General features: G+C 34.8%; 1 protein-coding gene across 3 annotated transcripts in view; it reads right to left on the minus strand.

The window, feature by feature from the left end:
- The window catches only part of LOC145276935 (exostosin-2-like), a 140,394-nt gene that overhangs the window by 89,615 nt on the left and 23,347 nt on the right, over nt 1-27,432 (minus strand). For all 3 annotated transcript variants that reach the window (XM_080128425.1, XM_080128421.1, XM_080128424.1), the window contains exon 2: nt 15,107-15,647. In XM_080128425.1, coding sequence (XP_079984551.1) covers nt 15,107-15,609 — 503 coding nt within the window. In that variant the 5' untranslated portion in view covers nt 15,610-15,647. The remainder of the gene's footprint in view (nt 1-15,106; nt 15,648-27,432) is intronic.

Genomic DNA, 27,432 nt, shown 5'->3' on the forward strand with positions numbered 1-27,432 from the left:
GCTTTAGGTGTCATTTCATTTTGTTTGATTTTAAAATTTCGGTTAGGGTGAGGGAGTGAGGGGTGCTGGACACGTGGTTGTGCAGAATATCAGACATACAACACAAGAAGACCATCAGCTGACCTCACCCACAGGATTGTGGCCTCAGGAAAGCCCACCGGGGATGAGTGCAGGGTCCCTTTCCATGCGCGACATGGCACTACAAACAGCCCGATATTATACAACTGTTGATGGATCAGCCGCTCTAAGCGCTACCAAAGAGTTTGGGCTCCTGTACTATCAGTCGGAAACAGCAGCCAAGAAACTGTCAATCCGGTACCCTCAATCCATTAGGCAAAGTCAGCCCAGTCCACTGTACCGACATATATGGTACTGAAGCACCTTCACAGTGTCCAGTTTAGGGGGATGGGAGGTGGCGGGAGCGGGGAAAAACGGTTTTCATTGCTCTAGTCAGGAAACAAGGTCAACCACTAGGCGATTCTGACGAGTCCCTGTGATAAGATACTTGAGATACTGAGTGCATAAGGCATCCAAAATTCCATGAATACCAAGTTTCTGATAGAGCACAGTCGAAGGGATTCTTTTCTTTAGTTTTATGCCACGGTCAATGTGCTGAAGTTGTTGCGAATCAGAAGCGTTTTCAGCCCATGTCTCATTGTCATGCAAGATGGCAGAATGAACACAGGCAGAAAAATCCTTGCTCCGAGTCCTGAAAGAAATGTACTTGCTTAGATTTTTTTTTCTTTTTTAATTCCAGTAATTTATTCCCTTTTCATTCAGAAAATGGTTAATGAAAATAAAACAGCCTTATATTTACTCAAAAACAAAAATTGTATCATCGTCATTAAAAGCTTTTTTTTTTCATATCAGACACGCTAAACGATAATACAATGTTTTGTTTTTTTAGTAAATATGAGGCTGTTTAATTTTCATTAAATACTTTTTTAATTAAAAAGGAAACAAACAACTCAAATTTTTAAAAAAATCCAATCATATCTGAAATTACTGAATATTTCTCTAAGTATATGAAACCTTTCCAAAGAAAATAAGTACGGCATTGATATTTTGTTAAATTTTCAATAAAAGTTAATTTTGTATCCATCAGCCTATCTACTGGCCTAAAATTAAACCAATAATTGCTGCAGTCTTATTTCTTCTTTTATTTCAAAAGTTATTTAAATTGTATGATTTTTTTTTTTCTGAAGATGCAATTTAACTCAATTTAAACAATGGCAACAATTTAATTGAAATGAAAATTATTTTCATATTCTTTAATTCAAGAAAAATTGAATTGTACAAAATTTTAAAATTGATTCCCAATTTGCATCATTATGAATTATGTTACTAAGAAATGTACCATTTAGGTAATTTCTATCTAATATATATTTTGCGAAAATATTTTCACCTAAAAGATCAATTAGTTGATCTGCCATGCTTCAATGTGAAATATTTTAATCATTAAACATGCAGACTCAATGGACGTTTCATATTTAAGATGCATCCAAGCACTTCTATAAAAGGCTTTGCCCATCGTTATGCTGAAGTTATAAATAGTAATTTAGATTGTTTGAAATGGAACTGTTGAGAAGGGGTGAGGTACTTTTTTTTTCAAAGGATAATTAATATTTTTTCTATGAAGTAAATGTTTGATTCAATTGTAGCATAGTGAATGTTGGAATATCTCAATTTATTTGGTTTTCAACCAAATAAATTGAATGAAATTGATTGTTGATATTAAATTGCATCCTTCTGAAATTTTAATTTTATTTTTAACATGTATAAATTTTAATATTCAGAAGTTTTACTCATTGCAGCACCCTTTTTATCGATATTGCTACTAGACCTGAGCTACTGAACCTAATTTGCCCCTGTGCCTGGCCTCCTGGGCAAAATTGTGAAAAAAATTTAAACACGTTAGTAATTTTTTTCCTTTCATCAATCGCCAGTATTCAGCCTTCATGTGCCAGTCTGCCCAAAAGTTGGAGCCCTCCTTGATGCACAGGTACTTTCTGCAGTGGGTGCACCAGAACCTTGTCTTCACTTTCTCTTGGGGATTGTTTTTGTAAGATACTCCAAGATGCTGTCTGTTGTATCTCGGGTGTTCATCCATGCACACAGCATAGATGTGGTCAGATGAGGTGCCAAAGGGAATTTTAGGGAAGTGATTACCTGGCTTCTAGCATTGAGCACAGGGTTCTTGTTGTCCTCTGTGAATGGCTGTAGGATGGTAGTTTCCTACCAGTTCCAGACACTGTTCTAATATATCTTCTAAAGTACAGGGATTTTCTGGCAGCTCCTTGTGTAGAAAGGCACAGCACATAGGAGTTGTAACAAGCCCATATGAAAAATTTGACGAAGAGGCATCGGGGCCAGTGATAGTGGCATCGTGAACGGTGAAGGTGGGTCATCTGGTAGTTCTTGTCGCAACCGCCCATGTACTTGCAGTCCAAGGCAAGCTGTGGAATGCTCACTTCAGTGAAAGTACTACCCTTCCTTCTGTTGGCAGTTCCCACTTTTACAGGATCATGGTAGTTGGGGAGATGAAGGTGATAGGCTTGTTGTCCTGCCATACCATACATGTGATGCTGTCCTGATGCAGGACTTTCACTTCGAGGGAGTTTCTTGACTGCCTTGAGAGTCTTTGGAAAGAATTTTCTGTTCTGCTCGAGAATTTCAACAACCCCAGTTTGTAGACGGTTCACAGCATATTTGGCCACAGTCACCGAGTTGTAGAAGTGGTCCATGACCAGAATGTGTAAGCTGCCCTCCATTCCGGCTAACGTCAAGAGACGGACAACAGTGTTCCCGACTGCACCCAATTCTTGAACTGGCATTGGTGCTGCCCCAGTGTAGACTTCTGCATTGAGAATATATCCAGTCTCCGTTTCACAAAGATGATTTGATGCCCCACTTTGTGGGCTTGTCTTTTATGTACTGTTTTATCGCCAAGTGATTTTTTTGTGGGAATCATTCCCTCTGGACTGGTCGTAGTGTTGAAATTTTGAGAGCAGATACTCCAGAACAGGCCTGACCTTGTAGATTCTGTCTCTTTTCAATGCCAGCATCCTCCTCATCAACACATGCAGTTAAATCCAGATGGCCAAGAATCTGTCTCGTGTTATGTTGCGAACCCTGAAGTATATCCAATGAAGTCACTTCCATCACCTGACCAGTAATCCTGATAACTAGGTTTCACAGATATATTCCATGTAGATCCTCAACCCAACAAAGGTTTTCGTTTCCTTAACGGAAACATCCTTGAAATTCTTGCAGTAATAGTAGTTGGGCCTTTCTGCATACATTTGAGTGGCACGTAAATTAGTCTTTGCTGTCAAATTCTGCCAGAAGTCATCCTCGGTAAACAACAAAAGAAAATCAATGCATTTGCTTTCTTCAGTAATATGACCTCGGATGTTCACTGGCCCTTTCCAATCCTCATCGAAATCCAGATCTGGAGCTACAAAATTGTGGCTCCATCCCTCATCAACCACACCAGAATCCTCCCTATTACCTGGTTGAGTGACACACATCCTACTTTGAACACTCGATTTTGATCTAGGCTCCCTTGCATCATCAGAATTATCATCACTTTCTCCTTCATCGCTATATTCATCATCACTAGTGTTACTTGATTCAGAAACATACTCCTGATCAAATTTGCTTTCATCTGAATCAGAATTTGTCACTTTATCCAACACTTGTTGCACCATGAAACTCCTTGATCTTGCTCTTTTACCTATCGAAGTGCTTGGTTCGTCACTAACTTGCTTCATGGCTACTTTAGTCTACAAAACAACTCACAACTCAGCCAAAACAAACAAGTCAGTTGCAGAACGTTACGTTTGCGCTAAATCGAGGCTAAGCAGTGATTGGGTAGCGTTTTTTTTAACTCCTTAACAATACAAAAATATGTGGTCGGAAAAATACTGGTTTAGTGGTAATTCGATATATAGCATTTTCGGAAATTACTAGTATATCAGTAACTGTCTGGTAGGGTTAAAGTAACAACTAGTATGTTTTAACCTTTTCATTTCCACTTTTAAATCCATCAAATTCTGAGAAAATCTATTTTTTGCATAAAAAGAATGTTGGAAGTTGGATGAAGTTATGAAAAAATTTGTTTTGTTTTTTTGTTTATAAAAATTTGGTTTTCTTTGTGAACAAAAATGTTGTTTTTTTTGTTTATAAAAATTTGGTTTCTTTGTGAACAAAAATATGTTGTTTTTTTGTTTATAAAAATTTGGTTTTCTTTGTGAACAAAAATATGTTGTTTTTTTTTGTTTATAAAAATTTGGTTTTCTTTGTGAACAAAAATATGTTGTTGTTTTTTATGTATAAAAAAATATTAGTAACATATTGTGTAATGCAAAAAGAAAAATATCAAAATGGCCACCAGGAATTAAAGCTAGAGTTTCAATACCGTAAAGAATGAATTTCTATTTTATTTCTGGACAAGAAAGACAATTTCGAATTAAAAATCCAAAATTTGGGCCCAAACCAAATGATGAGCACGTTTGCTGATTTCATAGTCTAGATTTGTTGATACGCTTTTTTTTTTTTATGCTATATGCACCTTCAAATGGAGTTAGGTTATTGATTAAACTTAATGTGATCGGATATGATCCATGGTAATTCCGGATTAAAAAGTATGACTCATCTCACAAAGTATGATTTACACTTAAAAGCAGGCATGCTCCAATCAGAGACGGTGCGTCAGTGTTGCACCCTGGGGGAGGGTGAAAGAGGAGTTGAGGGATCAATAATTGTCACATAGAAAATTTAATTTCCATTCTTATTTATGCGATTTTTTTTAGCTAAACAAATTCATATTTAAAAAATTTTTTTTTTACATATACTTACCAAGCTTAGAAAAAAAATAGGAGATATAATTTAAAAGAGCTTATGTGGCCTGTTGGTAAAAGCTGTCCACTGTCAACTAGATAGCTGAAGTGATGCTAGTCTAGACACACTGAAGAGCTGTGGTGATACAGTGAAACAATCTATCTATGGATGAATATGTGTGTGTGTATATATATATATATATATATATATATATATATATACACACACACACAAATAATGGATGGTCACTTGTTTCCTTCAATAATTACAATAATTCTCTACCACCAATAGCAATGGCCAATGATTCTTTATCTGAAAGTACATCTTTTAAACTCCTTGGCCTAACATTCACAGGAAACACGAGTTGGAACAATTACATTGAGAATATTGCCAGGACCGCTGCAAGGAAGGTGGGTTCTCTCTACTGTGCTAGAAAGCTACTAATGTCTGAAAGTATCCTGTACCTCTATAAGGCCACCATTCGCCCATGTATGGAGTATTGTTGTCATATTTGGGCTGGTGCATCTGCCACTAGTCTCTCGCTCCTAGACAAGGTTCAAAAGAGAGTCGTCAATCTGATAGGTCCCAAACTGTCATCTAAGCTTCACCATCTGTCCCATCGATGAGATGTTGCATCCCGCTGCCTATTCTACAAGTACTTTAACGGTGAATGCTCTGATGAACTTCAAGCACTTGTACACCCTTGACGTAAATACCCCCGAAAACCCGACAAGCAGCTAAATCCCACCCCTTCATGTAAGAGAGCCTTCTACTCCAGTAGTTTCTTCTTCAGAATCGCTAGACTTTAGAATTCCTTTCCGGGTCCCTGCTTCCCCAACTGTACTGACATGCAGAAGTTCAAGTGTAATGTGAATAGACATCTTGCTGCCCAACTCCCTACATAGTATCTCTGATGCTTATGTCCCTGATAGTATCCCCCTACATCAAAGTGGCAATGTGCCTTGTTTGGGGTGAAAATTTAAAAAAAAAAAAAATTGTCTTACAGGAACTGAATGTGATAAATAATTTTAAATTTTAAGAAGAATTTACAAAATTTTTAGACATTAAACAAGAATGGATCATAAAAGGGTTACTTTTTTCATTTTTTTATACTAATGGATCATTACTTATCACGACCCAGAGGTCAGTCGAAGATAAAAGTTAATAAGATTGTCAATTATATAATGAACAAAACCGTGTGAGGATTGGAAACAATGATTTTTAAAAGGATGGCTCAACAAGTATTTGTTAAGATTCAACTTGAAAACGACTATGCTGCAGTCAGCTGAAAAGCAGCCCAATAGTATTATATTCCACTGATGGGAAGTTCTTGGAAAGAAACTTTAGTCATGGAAGTCCCATTTGGTTTGAGGCATATAGAAGAAGAAAGTTATTTGCAGTAGTGGTAGATAGACGAGTTTTTGCTTTGGATGTTTTACAGAGGAGGAGGAAATTGGAGATCAATCAATCATCTTTCATAGAAAATGATATAAAGAAGAGCAACATGCCTTCTGTAAAAAATGCAAGAGAAAAAGTCATGTCATATCCCACTAGATTGCAAAGTCGATTTTGTACTCTGCCAAGGAAAGAAAGAATGTTCTGAATACTACCTTCAGATATGACAGCAGTACTCCATCTTAGAATGTATCTAACTCTTACACAGGTAAAGGATTGTGTCAGAGAATGAGGTACTTTCTGAAGCAGTATGAAGGAACTAACCATTTTCGCAACAACCTTAACAACAGATTTGATGCAAGTCCTGTATCAGAAAACACGCTATGTGATATACATATATCTGTACGAGATGTTGCCAAGCTAATCAAAAACGTTCATTCCAGTAAAGCAACCGGCTCTGACGGTATTCCAATTATAGTACTCAAAAAACTTCAACCAGAACTAATGCCCATACTTACAAAACTGTTTAAACATTGTCTTAAGGAGAATTGCTTCCTATCACCCTGGAAAATCTCATCAGTATGCACTGTATTTAAGAATTCAGGTGATCGCTCATCCCCCTCTCAGTACAGGCCAATAAGTCTCCTGTGCATCATGAGTAAGTTGCTGGAATCTGGGTTAAATAGAAAAGTAATCAACCATCTCAGCAAAAATAACCTTAGTGACACACAATATGGTTTCCGTTCTGCTAGATCTACAGCAGATGTGCTTACAATTATATCTCGTAGGATTAGTGAATGTCTCGACGGAGGCTACTTTTCTAGGGCAATTGCTCTTGACATATTTAAGGCCTTTGATAGGGTATGGCATAAAGGTTTACTTCATAAGATCTCTAGCTATGGTATAGCTGGAAATGTCTTCTCAATTATTAAATCATTTCTTTCTGATAGGTTCATAATAGTAGTTGATGGGCAAAAATCAGAAGCTCACAGTATTAATGCTGGAGTCCTTCAGGGGGTCCATCCTGGGCCCAACTTTTTTCCTGATCTACATTAATGATCTTCCAAATCACATCATTACATCATTTGTAGACATTTATGCTGATGATATTACCATTTATGGTAGCACATCTAAGACAGTAAATAACCAAGTTCTCTTCGATTCTTTCTCCTCTGATCTTGAGCATGTGCTATAATGGGGAAAGGAGTGGCTGGTTACTTTTGATGCATCTAAAACTAAGCTTCTCTCTTTACATCATGAACGTTCTGACCCACATCTGGCATCAATTGAAATGAATGGCTCTCATCTTGAGGAGGCCTCAAGTTTTGACAAGCTTCTGGGCTTGACCTTTACTCCTGATCTTAAATGGAACACATACATTAAATCTGTTACCAAAGCCGCTGGAAAAATGGTGGGATTCTTCTATCGACCCAGTAGATCGATCACTGCTGATGCAATTCTCTAGCTATATAAGAGCCAGGTACGTTCAAGGATGGAATACTGTTGCCACATCTGGGCAGGAGCTGTTAGAAAGGACTTGCCCTGCCTTGATAGAGTTCAAAATAGACTTCATAGCCTCATAGGAGATGTCCTTTTCTCTTCCCTGTAACCTCTATCTCACAGAAGAGATGTTGTGAGTGTGTCTCTGCTATATCGTTATTTTCATCGAAAGTGTTTGACTGAGCTTCAGTCTATGGCCCCCCCGCCTCACCAAACTTTCATAAGAAACACTCGTTTAACTGAAAACACTATCAATAATTCCCCCCACTCTTTATCTGTGCCTAAACCTAAACATAGATTCCATGAACAAAGCTTCTTTCTTAGAACTATGGAATTGTCTTCCGTTTTCCTGCTTTCCAGCGGCCCTGTCGGTGGGGCATTAGAATACGCCGACTGCCCCCCTGCAGAGGGTAAAAGTCCCTCAATGGGTGTCCTGGATATAACCTTAAACTATATCCAGTGGTGAGGCCCCAGCTTGTGGGCTTTGGGGAGTGTGGAACCACCCTTTAATTACCATTGCTCCCAGGTCCACTCTGACCCGGAGTGGTAGTACCTGTTAGGGTCCCAACTATCGGTTAAATAGAAACCGGCATGAAAACAACAAATATATTCTAATAAAAAATTTTTCTTTAAAATCTTTGGATTCGGCATTAAATAACCCGGAAAGGGTTGATACGTCGTAAAACGAAAACAACCAACCAACCAACCTGCTTTCCAGCTGACTACAATACGGTTGTTTTCAAGTTTAATGTAAACAAGTTCTTGATTAGCTGTTCCACTTGTTAACAAATTTACCGAATTTCCATTTACTAGCGATTACTATATTGTTCAATTTCTACTGTACACTCTTTAACCTTTATCCTCGAGTGGCCTCTTGGCCTTCATAAGTGGTGATGCCTATGTAAAAAAAAAAAAAAAAAAAAAGAAAAAAAGTCTTTTAGTTATAGTCTGGAGTGAAAATCAATCCAAAAAGTTATATCAAATCAGGGGACTTCAAGGAAACAGCCATTCATATTAACTGATCATATTTTTCAGAAAAATAAAATATAATTCGATTTAATACCTTTCAGAAAATACTTTATCCAACAATGAATTTTTTTTCATATTGGTTCCATCTTTGTTACCAGCAGCAATTTGTATGTATAGCAATGAAAATACTATTTTAAACTGACAGATACACAGACAATGCCTCTCATAACAATGCGTGGATGCATCCAAATAAATTAAAAATAAATATCACCAGAGATTAAGAATGACTTTTAATAACGAGGATCAATAAATCCAATTACTTTTCTGTATTGATTATTGGTAGCGATTGGACGTTAAATACAGCAAACTGCACTTTTGATTTTGAATCCTGCACAAAATATCATCAAAGATTGATTGGTTTTTAGAGATTTGGTGGATTCTTGCCAATCGGTTGAACGGGGATCAATGGTTTGGATTGTTCACTACACAGCGAGTACAAAACAGAAGGTTATCTGAGGAATAATGACCAAAATAAAAATGGAGAACAATTATGAAGTTGATGTGAAACTTGATAGCATCACATTAATATAAAAGATTAATGAGGAAACTGAGAAGAGTACAAGCTGAGGGAAGGGGAGAGAAGAGGAAGGGGCAAGTTAATGGGAAAGCATGTGCCACATTTTACGTTTGACTGAATTAACTAATTCGAAATACTTTTGTGTTCTACTAATGAATATAATTTGTGCTAATATGAAAATCCGTGGGAAGCAGTTAGGGAAGAGAAAATATATCAACTGGATGCTGCATGGAATATAAATATGTAAATAAGATTCATAAAAAAATAGGAAACACGTAAAATTATTTCTATGTTTATCGATATTTCGTCTTTATTGTTTAGCAATGAAGATGAAGTGCTGATGAATAATTTTCAGTTTTCTATTTTTTTTTTTATTACATTACTGATGCTGAGAATTTTTTTTTTTTAAATTTAATTAGCACGGAGATCTATGAATTTGGGTTTGAGGAGTCAGCGGAAATTATATGTTAAGATTCCTCTGAGGTGGGGGGGTGTTGCGAAAAATTTTTTAATCTAATATCAGGCCAGTGTAAAAGATTTTTGCTAGTTTGTAGAAGGAGCATTTTAAACTATTTCAATTATTTTGTGCATACTGATATTACTTATAAATTAATTTTTTTTTTTCAGATTATTAAGGCATCATTCACATTTTTCTGAAATATTCTCACCCAGGTTTATGCAAACAATGACTTTCTTTTGTCGTCTTCCATCATGATAATGCTCATCCTCACACAGCACAACTAACCACAGATCTACGAGAATTTGGTTTGGAAATCTTGCCTCATCCTGCATATTCTTGTGACTTGGCACCCTAAGATTATTACTTATTTTGAGGATTACAAAACCATTTAGATGGCTTAGGTTAACATCACAAGGAGATTGAACAGAAGTTAGATTCATATTTTGCACCCAAACTTGAAGAATTTTACAAATGAAGTATTTATAAGCTTGCTGATAGATGAAATCAAGTTATAGAGAGCAAGGGTCATTATTGTTATAAAGATTTTCAATAACAGTTTTTGTTTTCACTTCCAGGATGAAATTTTAAAATCAGCAAAAACTTTTGTACCGACCTAATAAATAACAAAATAGTCCTTTATATTTTTCTTAAGCTTTGCCACTACACAAATGGAAGAACAGCATAAATTTGAATTATCCATCTCCTACCCCACCACAGAATGGATTACATTATCAGAATTTAAGAATGCACATTTCAAAGAACAGCCAACTCTAAGAATAATCCAATGACAACCTGTTTAGGTGAGGAGTTAGAATAAGGTTCTAAGCCAAGAATCCGTGTTCACAGGTAACTTTATATTTAATTGGATAGAACAGATACTTCTCTTTGAGCCTAGCCTATAAGTCAAGAAAGAACATTGTAATTTAATACAACAGCGACATCAAATTAAATTTTTTTAAATTACTTACTCTGCATTGCATCTTTGGCAATTGTGGATACCATCTTTTAAAAAAAGAGGAGGAATGTGACAATGTATTTATAAGCATTAAATTCACTTAGTATATATTATTATATAGACAGAATTATTGATTAAAATAAGATATAATTATTAAGGACATGAATGCAATAAATTAATAAGAGTACAATATTCTATTTGTATTTGAGTAGACTCCATGTTTCTTTTGTGACCTGGCAGCAAAAAAAGTTGCAATTTTTTTTTTTTTATTCAATGGATATTGACCATTTAGTCTTTTCAGGATCATAACAAAAGACGAAATCTCCTTCCATGGAAAGCTAACAAAACACTGCTTTTCGCCAGCAATGATGAAAACATAAAATAATAAAATACCTTGAAAGACGAAACTTAAACCAAAAACGTAAACATAAGAAAACATAGTAATATTTGAATGACAAAAATCAAAGAAAAATCCAGTCATTCAATCGATGAAAAGGACATTTCAAAATTAAGCATGACAGATCAATGACAATGATGTTTCAAGCTTGAGCTTTTATACATATTTTAATGGGTGGCATATTTTGTGGTGGTTCTTCACTCAGAATGATGAAAATATTGAGGGACGGCGAAATTATAAAATGGTTTAAAAAATTATAAAACTTAATAGTGTAGCGAATAAAGGGCAATCAGTAACCAACAACCAGAAGGCCACATGCATGACAACTGAGAAGGTGGAACTGCTTGCCCGGCAATTCGCCTCCAACTCCACCTTAGAACCAACAAACAACTTCCTCCCAAATTTCCATATGAGGACTGAAGCCACATTAGATGATGTGAAAATCACCTCTTCTCATGTCTGCGATATCATAAAAAACTTAGACGCCTCAAAGGTGTGTAAGCCTCATCTCATCCCTGCTATACTAATTAAGAAATATTCAGCTGAGCTACCTCCCATACTTTCCAAGCTCTACAATAAATGCGTTGCAGAATCTTGCTTCCTTAATAGCTGGAAGATGGCCTCTGTGGTACCAATGTATAAGAATTCTGATGAAAAGACTGACCCTCTCAATTATCACCCCATTAGTATCCTCTCCTTTGCTAAATCTTTGAAACCTTAATTAATCAAGCACTAGTCCACCACTTTGTAAAAACTAATCTTTTCTCTGACAAACAATATAGATTTAGACAATGTCGTTTTACTGCAGATATTTTAACAGTTATTTCTGAACGCATATACCATGCACTGGATAAGGCCGGTGAAGCCAGGGCTGTAGTTGTTGATATATCTAAGGCCTTTGACAAAGTTTAATATGAAGGGCTGCTAATGAAAATTAAATCGTACGGTATAACTGGACTTATACTAAATATAATTAGATCCTTCTTAAATAGGATCATCCAGGTTGTCACTGATGGACGTACATAACATTAATGCAGGAGTGCCTCAGGGGTTGATCCTTGGACCACTATTTTTCCTGATATTCATTAACGACCTCTCTGATAATATTGTGTCCGAGATGAGTACATTTAGTGATGGTACAACACTTCATAACATGCATGAGGGAAGAATGGCATGAAGGCAGACAATGGCAGAATCGTTAGAAAATGACCTTCAGACCATAGTGGAATGGGGCCGCAAAAATGGATGGTAATATTTAATGCTAGTAATACTAAACTACTCTCCTTCATCATTTACATAACGCCTCTCGAACCACTGACATCCATGACAAATAACACCCTACCTGAGAATTCTTCCTTCCAACTCCTTGGCTTAACATTCGTGGGCAATATGAACGGGAACAAATACATTGAGTACATTGTGAGGGCTGCTGCAAAGAAGGTGGGTTCCCTCTATCGTGCTAGAAGACTACTCATACCTGAGAGTATTCTGTACCTCTACAAGGCCACCATTCGCCCATGCAGGGAGTATTGTTGTCACATCTGGACTGGTGCATCTACCATTAGTCTCTTCTTCTTGGATAGCGTCAAAAAAGAGTCTTCAATCTAATATGTCCCACTTTGTCAACTAAACTCCAACCTCTGTCCCATTGTTGTATCTGTGTCTGTTTTACAAGTATTTTTATGGAATGTGCTCTGATGAACTTGCTGCACTTGTGCCCCCCTGATGTATATATCCCCAATAAACCTGCTTAGCAGCAAAATCACACCCTTTTACTGTTGAGGTCCTCAATTGCCAGAAGGCTTTCTACTTTAATAGCTTCTTCTCTCAAGCAGCTAGACTTTGGAATTCGCTTCCTGCTACCTACTTCCCTGACTATATTGATATACAGAAGTTTAAATGTAACATAAAGCAATCTTTCCTAGGCACGGTTCCAAGTAGTAAAATAGTAACCCCTTATGTTCAAGTGGCGATGTGCTTTGCTGGGGGTAAAAAAACCCCCTAAAAACTGATAAAATTCTATGTGAAAAAACATAGTAATATTTCAAAATTAAAGAAATGGGTATTTTAAGAGGAATCCAGTCATTCATTTGAAGTATTTAGCAAATAAAATAATATTTCAAATTCATATTATTAAGCACGACAGACCAAACAGAACGTTATTTCAAAACTAAGCGTGGCAGAACAATAAACGTATATTTTAAAATAAATGTGACAGAGCAAACAAAACGATATTTCAAAATCATGCAACAAGAACAACAAAATAATGCTTTAAACTCAAATATGACAGACTAACAACAATGTTTTAAAATTATTTCTGACAGACCAATAACAATGATGTTTTAAACTTAAGTTTTTACAAGTGTTTTTGTGGGTGCCATTTTTTACAGAGGGGAGAGGCAATCCATTATCTATGACTAAATCGCTGAATCCTTGATCTTTTTTTCGCTACACTACTCCTGGAGTCAAAATCTTTATGTTGAACTCCAAAACATATCCCACCAACCCATGCTCAATATTAATTATTGTAATTCATATATTGAACAATACACAATAAAAAATTTAATGTCAAAGTTTCAATTAATTACCTATCAAATTATAGACTTATTTAATCCATTCTTATAGATTCAAATGACAATTAATTGAAAAAATTCAGTATGTTATAAATAGGGCTAGAATAACAGAATATTCTTTTCATTATTTTTACTCTGGAGTATATATCCGTTGATATTGTATATGTTTTCATATAGAGTGGTGTGCTTTCTAGTTGTCTGTGTTCGATATATACTATAGAGTCAAAACAATGAAAAGAATATTCTATTATCCCAGCCTTAGTTATAAAACTATCAGCTGAAATATCTGGTATTGCTTGGGAATAAATATCTTCAAACACTGTATTCAATATAGTTTTATATAGATAAGGTTAGAAAGAGGGATGGGAGAACAAATGTGTACTTGAACAACTTAAAAGTGGTCATGCTACAGAATGCATCCAAAATGAACACAAAAATTATTTCATGCCAATATGCAATTGTGATATTTACTAGATGAATGTATGGAAAATATTTGATATAAAAAAATTATGTTTAAAGTGTTTGCATTTAAAATTTGTTTTATTTTACCATCGACAGGAATTACTGTTTGCCAAGTGTCGAGCTGAGACGCCGAGATACTTGAAGATGCAAATTGAAAACTCTACCAAACTCCCCTTTGAATATTTGGTCTACAGAGTTTAAATTTGATATATACACCTGTAGTATACTTTCGATTTGGTTTTTAGCTGGCAAAAATTGCTGCTAAGGGGGCAAAATTGAAAACAAAAAAGTTGACCTCGGCAAGGTAAGTCGAATAAAACATTATGCCTGCTGTTTCTTTTGCAGATACTCAAAATTAAACAATCATAGCTCAAAGTCGATTAATTTTTAACCTTTCATATCCATTTGTCCATAGCTCAGATGATAGCAACACTGGAGAGATAAATGTAAGGTTGTAGTGTTAAATGTTCTGGTTTCGATTCTAGCTGATGGTAACCAGAGTCAATTTTTTTCAAAAATTATGATATTTTGGATAATAATCAATAATTGACTATAATAATAAATAAGAAATCTGTATGAATTAAAATATATTTATGCATATTTTATGACTGAGCAATGCCGGGTGGCCTGCTAGTATATATATATATATATATATATATATATACAAGAGTAATGATGGGGAGTGGAAAGATCTCCAAGAACCAAACAAAATGCTTACTCTTTGCTAAGTTTCAGACAGCCCACTTTTTTTCCAGGTACATTAAAAACAAGTGGGTTAGTTTCTAAATGAGAGTGGACACTAAGTGGGAACATAAAGATAAAAAGATTTATAGGAAATATGGAGATTGAAGGTGTCCTCAAAGACAGAAACGATATTTGGGGGTGGCTAAGGACACAAAAAATATAGGGAGTGGGTAAGGACAATAATGATGATTTGTTATTATAATTGATCATAATAAAAAAAAGTTTTACTCACCAATCCAAAGTAGCCAGTGCTTGACCCATCTCCTCAACTCTAAAATTGTTTTGGTTCAACATATCAATTGAAGGAACAAATATACATGCTGCTTCGGGAGATGGCGTGTAGAATGGGCTCTTCACAACAGTTTGCACCATTTCCAGAAACTCTGGTGAGATAGGCTGCGAAATGCCTATGCCTTTCTCGTCCACGTACCGCTTAAATGGATACAGGTAAACGCTGATCTTTGTCTGATCATTATATCCGCAATGATAAACATCCATGCAGGTGTGGAACGAACATTGCTCATTTCGTGCTAGCGGATGAATGTCTGTCGGCAGAATTTTTATTTCTCTGCTCTTGTCTGCTGTGTGAAATGAAAAATGGTAAGCCGTTAGAGGTTTCTCGGAGGACGGCCAGAATAAGATGACAGTTCCGACTAAGGTCGTTACGAGAATTGATAAAAACAACAGGTAGATTGTCCGGTAGGAATAAGTCATCCCTCTAGCTTTGCCAGCCATTCTGACTGAGTTTTCTTTGCAGTCAGACAATAATTATCCTGAAATTAAAAAAAAAAAAAAATGTATAATAGCAACTACTACTTCTCAGAATTTCTGAGATAAGGACCGATCATTTCGATTATTCAGACTACTGTTCTCATCTTAGATATTATTCTCACATTTTGGCTGATGCAACCTCTGACCTTTTCCAGGTGTATCTTGTTCTTGTTACTAGGACCCGAGATGTATGGATAAATGTACTAAGTAATAATAAGTTCTAAGTGACAGTCTTTGGGAGGTTGAAAGACCTATCCTCATTATGATGATACTAAGAATACAATCACAAATTACTTAAAACTTCTACCCGGTCATGGATGATGGAATAAAAACAATCTACGTTTGTGGATCAAATAAAGGGTTCAGTTCAAAATTATGTAGAAATTCACAAATTCAACAAGATACACCTGCAGATGGTCAAAAGTTACATCGATCAAAAACTTGGGTGAATAACATCCAACCAAAATGAGAAGACTAATCCAAATAATAAAAGGAATATAAAAGTGACCTTGTCTGTGTGAGGAAAGGTCTCTATCGAACTCCTCTGGCAATTTTTGGTCTACAGACTTGAAACCCGATATATATGGGGATTTGGACTTGTTGAACAAATTTGATTTGGTCTTTAGCTGGTAAAAATAGCTGCTAAGGAGTCAAAATTGAAAAAATTTAAACATGGCAGACGCAAATCGACTTAAAGTACTCTCTTCGCCTGTGCAAATATATATATTTATACATTAAAGTAGGGTTGAATTTTAATGTTTTCTTATTCATCTGATGATAGCTAAAATAGTAACAACTTAGATTGGAGTACTAAAGGTTTTGGTTTCAATTCTAGCTAATGGCACCTAAGTTATATTTTTTTTTTTTTTTTGCTTTCGAAATCACTACTATATATATTGGGTTCAATATAATAATCAATTGGCTCTATAATAATAAATATGAAATCTGCTTACATTAATATTACTTTATTGTCCAATTGTCTTCTGTACACTCTTTAACCCTTATCCTCGAGTGGCCTCTTGGCCTTGATAAGTGGTGATGCCTTTGTAAAAAAAATTAAAATATTATATTTAAGTGTATTATAAGACCGAGCAATGTCAGGCAGCCTGCTAGTATATATATATATATATATATATATATATATATATATATATAAAATTGAGAAAACACAAGTTTTCTTACCAAGAAAAATCGTTTACATGAAGCAAAAACAAAATAAGATAAAAAGGGCTCAGCACTCAATAAATCAATTGATTCAATAATTTTATTGTAAAATTGATTTTTTTTTTTTTAATTTAAATAAAAAATAATGTATGTTCTTTCATTGGATTAACTTTTAAAAATTTTAACTTTTTTCTTGCAAGAATTTTACTAAGTAAAACGACAGAGGTTGGGAGGAGACAATGAACAGAACAAAACAAAAATTAAAGCAAAAGTTACATTCGGTCACTACAAACAGCCATCTGTTTCAGTCAAGAGACTTCATCAGGCGACCCTGAACTATCTGACCTCTCTCTCTATATATGTCAGAAAAGTATTTCTTGCAAAGTATGAAAATGGTTAAACAAAATGTTTTTCTTATAAACTTTAAAAATAAAGGTACAAAATGTAATTTGAAATTTATCAATTTTCAAAGTGCACTTAAAGTAAAATATAAAAATTTAATTTTAATTGAATCTAAAAGTTACCTTGGATTTATTTTATGTTATGTACATTTGGCTGCACTTAAAAAAAATTTAATTATATAGATATATAATTTTCAACTAATTTTTTTTTTGTAAACGGAACAAAATGTACATAAATGTTAAATTTTACATTAATGAACAAAGTATTATTAAAAAAGTTTGCTTAAAATTTGTTAAAATTTATTTCTTTGTCTCTCATTATATTGGAACTCATTTGTTTTAAAACCAAGTTTATGTACCATTTTCAAGCAAAATATCATGAATAAAGCAAAAACAATTTCATACGTGAACAGTGAAAATAATAAGTGATGAGGCCTCTAGAACGCTACTAAAAGCTCTGAATTTAGGATGCATCCAAAGCACTAAGACCAAGTTTCCCCATCCAGAAGAGAAATTATTTTTAAGTGAGCATTGAAAAAAATAATACTCAGGAGGCCGCCAGAGCACTACTAAAACCATGTTTCCTCTCCACCCCCTAGTAGAGAATTATTTTTATGTGATCAGGGAAAAAGAAAAGAAAAACAAACCCAGAAAGCTTCCAGAGCACTACTGAAAGCACTAAATAAAATTAAGGAGGCCTCAAAAGCACTAGTAAAATCAAGTTTTTAACCGCCTACTTTGAAGAAAAATTATTAATTAAAATGAGTAGTGAAGAAAATATAAAACTCAGAAACCACCCCGAGCACTATAAAGGCATCCAGTGCACTACTAAATTTTTCAAGTCCTTTATTTATTCATAAATAGAACCATATGATAATTTTATGTGATTTTTGTTGTACAAACTTTTTTTTCCGTCACAGGTAAGATTTGGTTTATTTTTTTCCATATGGATAGAATTCTATACACATACCTTATTTCTTATTTAAAAGTAATTTATCTTACCTTCGGTAACAGTAATGTGTTGTACACTACTTTTATTTGTAAGAAAAACACTTTAAAATAAGTTAAAACACAAAAAACGTATCCATGTAAGTAAAAAAGTAACTTACCTCTTTGGCATGTTAAGTCGGCAACTGAAATGTGTTGATTTAAAAAGAACCAATCTGCACAAGTATCCTATTTTTTTTTCTTGTAATTATTTCCTATTGATTCATTTTTCATAAATTGTTGAACTTTATAATAATTTCGACATGACACATAAGTATGTAATAATGTTTTCACCTGAAATGCGTTGATTTAAAAGATCACCAATCTACACAAGCACCCAATTTTTTTCTTGTATTTCTTTACTAGTGTAACAGTGTCATTAGATGTAACAATGATGGAAATGATGATGATGGATAATGATGGTGGTGATGGAAAGAAAGAGCATTACTGGAAAAGGTTGTTATAATATCAATTTAATGCATGCACCCACTTATTTGTGAATATTGATAAAGAAGAAATCTGTTTTCTGTCATGATAATTTCTGTTGGCATAAACGGCCATTAAAAAAGAACACTAGCTGAAAGCAAGACATTGCAATATAAAGGTATCTAAAAAAAAAAAAAAAAAAATGTCATACACAGTACCTTTTGACGATTTGACAAGTTCACCTGAATAGGCCTCCCCGAGAAAAAAAGCCATTAACAAAATTCTGGGTGGTCAAAAATTATTATTGGGTCACTTGAAATATAGGTTGGATCTTATGAGTTTACTTGAATAAGGAAAAGCAAGATGGTGGATACAAAGTCAAGTGTCTATTAAATTTTGTCCAGGGAATTTGATCACTCTGAAAAGATAACCAAATCATTTATTTTTTTTTTACTCATACGAAATGCCACTTGGAAAAAACTCCTTGGTTATGCAAATGAAGGCTGGATCCTCCCATGTGAGTGATGGTGAAAGGTAGAAGCCCTCCCACGTGATGGAAGGTGAAGGCAATGAACCTTCCTGTTGGGAGTGGCAGATTAAGGAAGAAGAAAAGGAAATTTTTTTTTGAGGTTGAGATTGGTTTTCTGAAAATTGTCAAATGGAATTCTAGGAATCAGGTGGGGTTAAGCCCACCTGATTCTCAATATAATGAAAAGCAAAAACAGCTTTGAGGACACACTCTACCAACTGCCTTGAGGCTTTCACACCAGTCCAAGAGAAACCCCTGACTTAGAGCACACTCTGCTAGCTGCCTGGGATTTTCACATCAGTCAAAGAGAAACTCCTTACTCAAGACACACTCTACTAACTGCCCAGGGTTTTCACAACCGTCAGAGAGAAACCGCCGACTTAAGTGTCATCCTATTCTAAGCCCCTGCATCTACACTGTGCAGAGACATGTCCCAGACTTAGGGTTATTTACCATAACTTTATTAATGGAAGCTGCCAGTCCCCAGAGAATTTGTATTTAGAGTCACAACCTATGACCGATCAGAGTTTTGTAACTTTCAGTGAATAATTATTTTTTTGTTTATAAGAAAAATGACCACTGGTTTTTCATAATTTGTTGATTGCCTGTCGAATTGAAGGTGCATTTGATTTCAGATCTACCCTGACGCCCAGACAGTGAAGACACAGATCAAGCTATTGCAAGAAGAGAACTCAACCAAAGTCGAAGCGATGTACAGCTGGCCAAAGTAAGTGTTGCCACACAGACTTAGGGTCATGCACATTTTGTGCGTTTCAATCTGAGCGATATCTTCCAGTGACCAATGAGGGCCTTGTCATCCTGGAAGGATCCACAACTAGATAGAGTTAAAAGTGTAGCCACCAGGGGTGAATGCACATTTTCTTGTCCGTGTGTATGAGACCCCACTTAGGGTGGTATTACACTAGTTCACTTTCCATAATTTTTGGAATTTATACATATTTCAACAGGACATGTAAGTAATAATGTTTTCACCTGAAATGTGTTGGTTTGAAAGATCACCAATCTACACAAGCATTAATAAAACCAAGTTTCTAATCCCTCCATCTGTTTTAGTATAAATATATTCTCAAATAACATGACAATTAGGCACAGTTTTAAGATAATAACATGATACATAAATAGATAATAATGCTTTGACCTGAAATGCATTAGTTTAAAAGATCACTAATCTACACAAGGAGGCCTCTAGAGCACTAATAAAACCAAGTTTCTAATCTTCCATATGTTTTATTAGTTAAAATTTGTCCTCAAATAACATGACAGTCAAAAGTTTAGTGTATTTAATAGTAATATAATAATATTAGCAATAGTTGGTGTCACTATTGTGTCCCTCATTCTCCCTTTCTTTCTCTGTATTTCTCCGCTTACTACAACTATGCAACTACCTCATTGAAAAAAAAAATCTGAAATTTTGGGTTTCCTTGCTAGTACATGCATGTATGTATGCATGCATTTCTTAAGAGATAAATATTAATTAATTTATGCCCCTTAAAGGGGCATAAATTCATTAATATTATCTCTTAAGAAATACATACATGTACGCATGCATATAGATATGTATGTAAACTATATTAGAAGAAAATGCCAGAATAGTTTGGAATGTAATCATAAAATGTCCTGGAAGAAGAAAATACACAACCATTTTTGAAAAAAATGACAACATATTGCAAATATTTTCAGTCTGATGTTTTGCTAAATATTAGTACCTTTTTTTCTTACCTATACTTATCTAGTTCTTAATATTACTTAAACATAAATAATAATTGTTATCATTTAGTGTTATTTTAATCCAATTCAGATGGTCAGCTTTTAAGCAGTCCTTAGAACTGACATTTTAACTTCTTTCATCTTACATTTAAAGGTAATATGACCAATAGAAAAAAAAAATTACTAAATGTCAAGTAGATAGTATAGATCTACCATCGAGTTCATTCATACATATATAATGTGTCTTTATTTAAATAATGACTTATTACTAGGGCTGTGGAGTCAGAAAGTACAAGGTCCAACTTAGTCTCCTAGAAGTCCTAAACATGCCACTATGAGCCATAGGAGTCCTAAACATGCCACCATGAGCCATAGGAGTCCTAAACATGCCCCTAGTTAACTATAAAAAGTAAAGAAAATAAAAAATTAGTCACTTCCTGCTCACTATATCTTCCCTCTCTTTTTTCTTTTTACAGTAGTATTATAACTTGTAACCTTTTCCTTCCTTATTATTGGGCTTCTGAAAAGTTTATTTTGGTTAACCTGTTTGGAATCCAAAAGGCTGAACACTGGTGATGGGTTTTCTTTCAGGCTTAGTTTGTCTTGAAGTGACTATTTTTTTCTTTTTTTTATTATTATCATGATTAGTTCCTTACATTAAGTGGCTTCATGCCTGGTCTAGAGCAACTTCCATAATAACAAAAAAAAAATTACTACTTGGTGATAATCTGTTTTGTTCAGAATGGACTATTCCAATTTTATTACTTTTATTAATAAACATAGAGAAAGACGAACCGAAAGTGATAGATACGGTATAAGAGCATCAAATAACACAATGAGAGAGTGAAAGTGATAGATGATGAGTCACTTGGTGAGTTAATTGCAAATTACAGCTAGTCAGAACAATTAAATGAAAATTTAAAAAAAAAAACATAACTCAATCTTCAAACTCTGGAATATTTTAGGATGCAGACTCCCAGATTTCCTAAACATTTGACAGTTTCCAGACATCCTAAATGTCAGACGCAGACTTCCAGGCATCCCAAACACCCAACTGATTACTTCTAAAATCTCTGATTTCACAATGAATTCAAATTTTATAAACTTGGGATGTTACTTCAGGATAAAAATAGGATATAAAAATAGGTTAAGACTTCTGCACATGAGAGCTGACAGCATTTTATAGTGGCCATCTTGAAATTGATAATCTAGTGGAAGATTAACCTAGTTTTGTTAGATATGAATAATGGTTAAATTTTATTAAAAAAAAAAAAACACAAAAACAATTTGCATTAGAAATAAAAGTTAAAATAATGTAAAAGTACATAAAACGCTAATGAAAAACATTTTTCATGTCTTGTTGATGTGGAGCGACCATTACTGAGACACTGAGTAGCAGACTGAAGAATGAGCTTCAGACTTCAGATAGTTAACTGTGAATAACTAATGCACAGTTCCTTACCATCTGGTTGTTCATGCTGGAAGGTGGTGTTGGATTCATTTTCAACAAATGATGGTTTCTCACCAACCACTTGATTCTTATTAACCCTTATCGTCGAGAGGCCTTTAGGCCTTGATAAATGGTGACTCCCAGATAAAAAAATGGGTGTACTGGTAATAATCATTCAGAGGTTGTCTATTTATAAAACTAGTGCTACCAGATGAGACTGTCTGAAGATATTATTAGGTTGAGAAGAAAGTTCTTGCAGGATTTTTAATTTTGATTTCAAATGTATTTTCAAATAAGTTTTGGTTATAATATCTTTACTTTATATATTATTTTAAAGAGCATTTTTTGCTCTATCTAATCGTTGTAATTACAATCGTTTTAAAACAATCATGTATTCTTTTCAAAACGTTAGATACAAGATGGGAAAAAGTGAATTTGCACAATTTTCTTATTTCAATTCAAGCTAGGCCAAAACACTGCTGAATCAGCTCATGATATCAATGAAGCATTTAGCCCAGGAACCACTACTGAATGCACAGCACAATGGGGGTTAAAGAAATTTTGTGGTGGCGATGAGAGTCTTGAAGATGATGAGTGTAGTGGTTGGCCATCGGATGTTGACAACAATTAATTAAAAGCCTTAGTTGAAGCCAATCCACGCACACAATTGTTCGAAAACTTGATTCTGAATTAGACGTAATGTATACAATGATTTCCAACCACTTGAGAGAGTTTAGAAAAACAAAAAAACTTGATAAATGGGTGCCTCACGAATTGAATGACAACCAAAAGAAATGGCGTTATGAAGTGTCGTCATCTCTTTTTTCACACAACAAGAACGACCTGTTCCTCAACTGGATTGTGACTTGCGATAAAAAGTAGGTTCTTTACGACAACCAGCGACACTCAGCTCAGTGGTTAACCGCCAATAGAGCTCCACGGCATTTCCCAAAGCCAGAGTTGCACCAAAAGAAGGCCATGCTGACTGTTTGGCGATCTGGACCGGTCTCAGCCATTACAGTCTTTTTAATGAAGGCAAAACCATTACAATGGCCGAGAAGTACTGTCAACAAATGCATGAAATGTATCAGAAACTTTGACAACAACACCCATCATTAGTCAACAGAAAAGGTCCAATTCTCATCCAAAACAATGCCCAACCGCATATTGCTGAATGGACTCTGCAGAAGTTGAACGAATTGGGCTACGAAACTGCCTCATCCGCCATATTCTCCAGACTTCTCACCTATCGACTACCACTTTTTCAAGCATCTCAACAACATTCTGTGTGAGAAATGCTTAAAAAACCTAAGCGATATCAAAAACATCTTCAGCGACTTCATTGCCACCAGAACGCAAGATTTTTTCGTTACTGGCATCAATTGGCAAAAGTGTGTTGATGCTGATGGTGCTTATTTCGATCAATAAATTTTTGTTTGAGCCGAGATAGGTTCATCTGAATTTAAAAGTTAAAAACCATAAGAACTTTCTTGTCAACCTAATAGCTTCCTGACCTAAAATGCACCAAACATTATTGTTTTGCCTTGTTTCCCTTTACAAAACTCAATCATGTTTTGCAAAGTCAAAAACAATTTTCCTCTACAAAACAACCAAACCAAACCAAACCAAACACCATAAATAAATATTTGAAGATATAAATTGAAGAATTGAAGCATAAAAACTTTCTCCAAAATTACTGGATTCGTCATTAACTCATAAAACAAAACAACCAAACCCTGATCTCTTACAAATTGGCATTAGGAAGTGCATCCAAGTAGAGTACCCTGCTTTAATTCTCATGGACTCTTCCAAGTAAATGTTTCCATGATAAGTGGATTGAAAACTCAATTGAAGGTGTCATTCCCATGGTGCCATAATACCGAAAAATAGCCCCTAAATCTTAAATATTTGTTTTTAACCTATTTCATTTTATAGACGAGTGTAACAAAATCGCACCTGATATTGTAGGGTAAGTAGTATTTATATTGGTACAAAAAATGTGTTAAAATTTTGGAATTTGAAGAGTAAAAACATTGTTCGTTACCTATGGACTTGGAAACGGCTTGCAGGTTTTTACGAAATTTTACACAAAGATACTTCATGTACCTGGCAGTGTTCTTAGATAGATTTTGTATCAGAATATCTTCAATAAGTATCGATAATTGAAATAATCCAATGAAAGAAAGAACAGGTGATTTACACAGCCTAACATCACAGTGCATTTGAGAAGTTTTCTTACCACAAAAGCCAAACAGCTCAGCATATAAAATCCACAGTAGGTTCTTTGATATGACAGAGATGCATTCAAAATAAATGTTTCTGTTTAGAGCACAACTGAAGTATGATACTTGACTTTCGTATTTTATACTTTAATTCAAGCCATTATATAAAATAATTTTATAAAATCAATAGTAGGTTCTTTACAGTGCAATGTAGACTACAATGTATTGTTAACTAAGTCACAGTAAGAGGCATGTGAGCTTCTTCCCAGTGCACAACGATGGGTCCCCAATTAGAGCAGGCAATCAATTGACTTGATTGAAAAATAGGTGACTTCATCGATTTCGATGGCAATAAAAATATGGGAGAATGAAACATTTGTTGATCATCATTCAATCTCGGGCAACGTTGGGTCACCCTGCTAGTTATGAGATAAACAAAAATGATCTGTGGATTAGATCAGGTATGCATGGAAAAGCAACAATTGAATAGTTAGGAAATGAAAAAACGTCAGAGCGAATTTCGCAACTGTTGCTGTCAATTAGAATGTGAGAAAACATTGTAACATCAGTGAGCAATAAAAATTTCTTTGCTGTTTTTCAAATCTTCAACGCAAACTTAGTCAGTGAATGGAAAGATGCGTCCAGAAATGGAAGGAGAATTCTTCAATGGAAGGACAAGTGTTTCCTATTTTGTCTTATATAATGTGGAACTCCAAAGAAATGGGATCAACTAAGTTACATAAGGAACAAATACTGTAACATTAATAGTACTTATAAAAAAAACACTCAATGACATGATCTCTTATACAAAAATTTATTCATGAAAATCAGACATTTATAGTTACGAGTAGCCGATTTAACTGATGATTTTTATCCCCATGTGTTCCTTCCATAAAAACCCGTTTAAAATACTTCAAAGAAACGGAAATTTGGGGGGTATTCATTAATTGATGTTTAATACCTATTGTTAAAATTGAACAAAAATTAGATTTACAGTAGAACCCCCAGGATACAGTGGCTACGTTTTTTTTCAAGTTACGATGTGGAATACAATGTTTTTCCGGCCTTTGGTTACGGTATTTGCCCTACCTTATGGTGTTATATATAATGTTAATTGATTATGTGTATTATATACTGTATTGTATTTTGTTACTAATTTTTAATGCCATAACCCGGGGTTCTACTGTACCTGAATTTTCAGGAAGGATTCACATCACATCTGTCTCCTATGCATAAAACTAAATAAAAAGGACATTAACTTGCTGAACCCTGACCCTCATGCCTAGTAGATGTGTTCCATACTTCCTATATGGTTCAAATTTAATCGTTTTTAAAACTCATTACACATTCATCATATCATTTTTCTCCCTGCAAGACGTCGTGAGCCTGTCTCTGCCTTATCGTTATTTTCATGGCAAGTGCTCGTCTGAGCTCCAATCTATGCCCTCCCCCCTCACCAAATTTTCACGAGAAACACTCATCTAGCTAAAAAACACTATCAATAATATCACCCACTCTTTAGCCGTGCCTAAACCTAAACGTAGATTCCATGAACAAAGCTTCTTTCTTAGAACTGCACACCTGCGGAACTCTCTTCCATTTGCCTGCTTTCTGGCTGACTATAATATGCTCATCTTCAAGTCCAACATAAACAAGTTCTTGATGAGCCGTTCCCCTTAAGTAATCCAATTTACTAAATTTCCACTATTAAAAATTACATCATTGTTCCATTGACCACTGTACACTTATTAACTCTTATCCTCCAGTGGCCTCTGGGCCTTGATAAGTGGTGACTCCTTTGAAAAAACCTCCCCCCAAAAAACCACTCAACCCTTACTAGCCAGATTTCACTTGGCATTGCATACTCATACCTGACAGACTCTTCCTTTGGTTGATAGTCGTAACACTTTGCTGGTTGGTAATGGCAGAAGTTCTCTGAACTCACTCCATCCACTCCTAATTCTTGAAATCACACTAGCACTTGCTCCACCCTGTGTTTCAATGGTATTGCTAAGGCAACAAAATTTCTTGACAATTTCAATAGCTTCACCATCCAGATATACTTCCTCTGCATCCAAGTACTCATCCATCTCCACATATCCTTAACCCTCACCAGCCATGATTCACTTCCGTAGTTCATCACATTGCATGCTGCAATATCGCAGAAATATGGATGAAAATTGAAGCGATATCAGTCGTAAATCTTTCAACGTTTATACTCAGCTGGTGTGACTAATTTATTACTCATTCACAAAATCTTTTTAAAAGCTGATATTAGAAAAAGTATAAAAACACGAGTCACTTGTTGGTAAAAAAAAAAAATAAAATAATTCCTCTGGCTTAAAATTGTTAAAAAAGTTAAGACTGCGTATTCTTCAAATTGGAACGAAAATAGTACAGAAGAATTTTTTTTTTTGTATAGTTTCGAAAAAAAAAAAAAAAAAAAATCAGAATAATCCAATTGCATTATAGAGACCATTGGAGTGTCTTATTTTATTAGGTATTTTTTCAAATGTTAAATAAAATAATTTTTTTTTTTTTTTTACATGAGGGATCACCATTTATCAAGGCCTGGAAGCCACTCGGGGAGAAGGGTTATATTGTGTACAATAATCAATGGGATAATATCATAGTAATAGTTGGTATTGGAGAATTGATAAAGTGTCTTACTTAAGGGGGCGATTAATTAGGAATTTATTTATGTTGGACTTGAAGACGTCCAAGTTGTAGTCAGGTGGGAAACAGGCAAACGGAAGAGAATTCCACAGGCGTGCACTTCTCAGAAAAAAGCTATGTTCATGGAATCAATTGTTTGGAATAGTAATTTTTATTTTTTTAACATCTCTCTGGCAACTAGTTCAATATAATAAAAAGACAAAC

This window comes from Euprymna scolopes, chromosome 5, assembly GCF_053919585.1.
Source record: "Euprymna scolopes isolate OS-2025 chromosome 5, ASM5391958v1, whole genome shotgun sequence".
NCBI lineage: Eukaryota > Metazoa > Mollusca > Cephalopoda > Sepiida > Sepiolidae > Euprymna > Euprymna scolopes.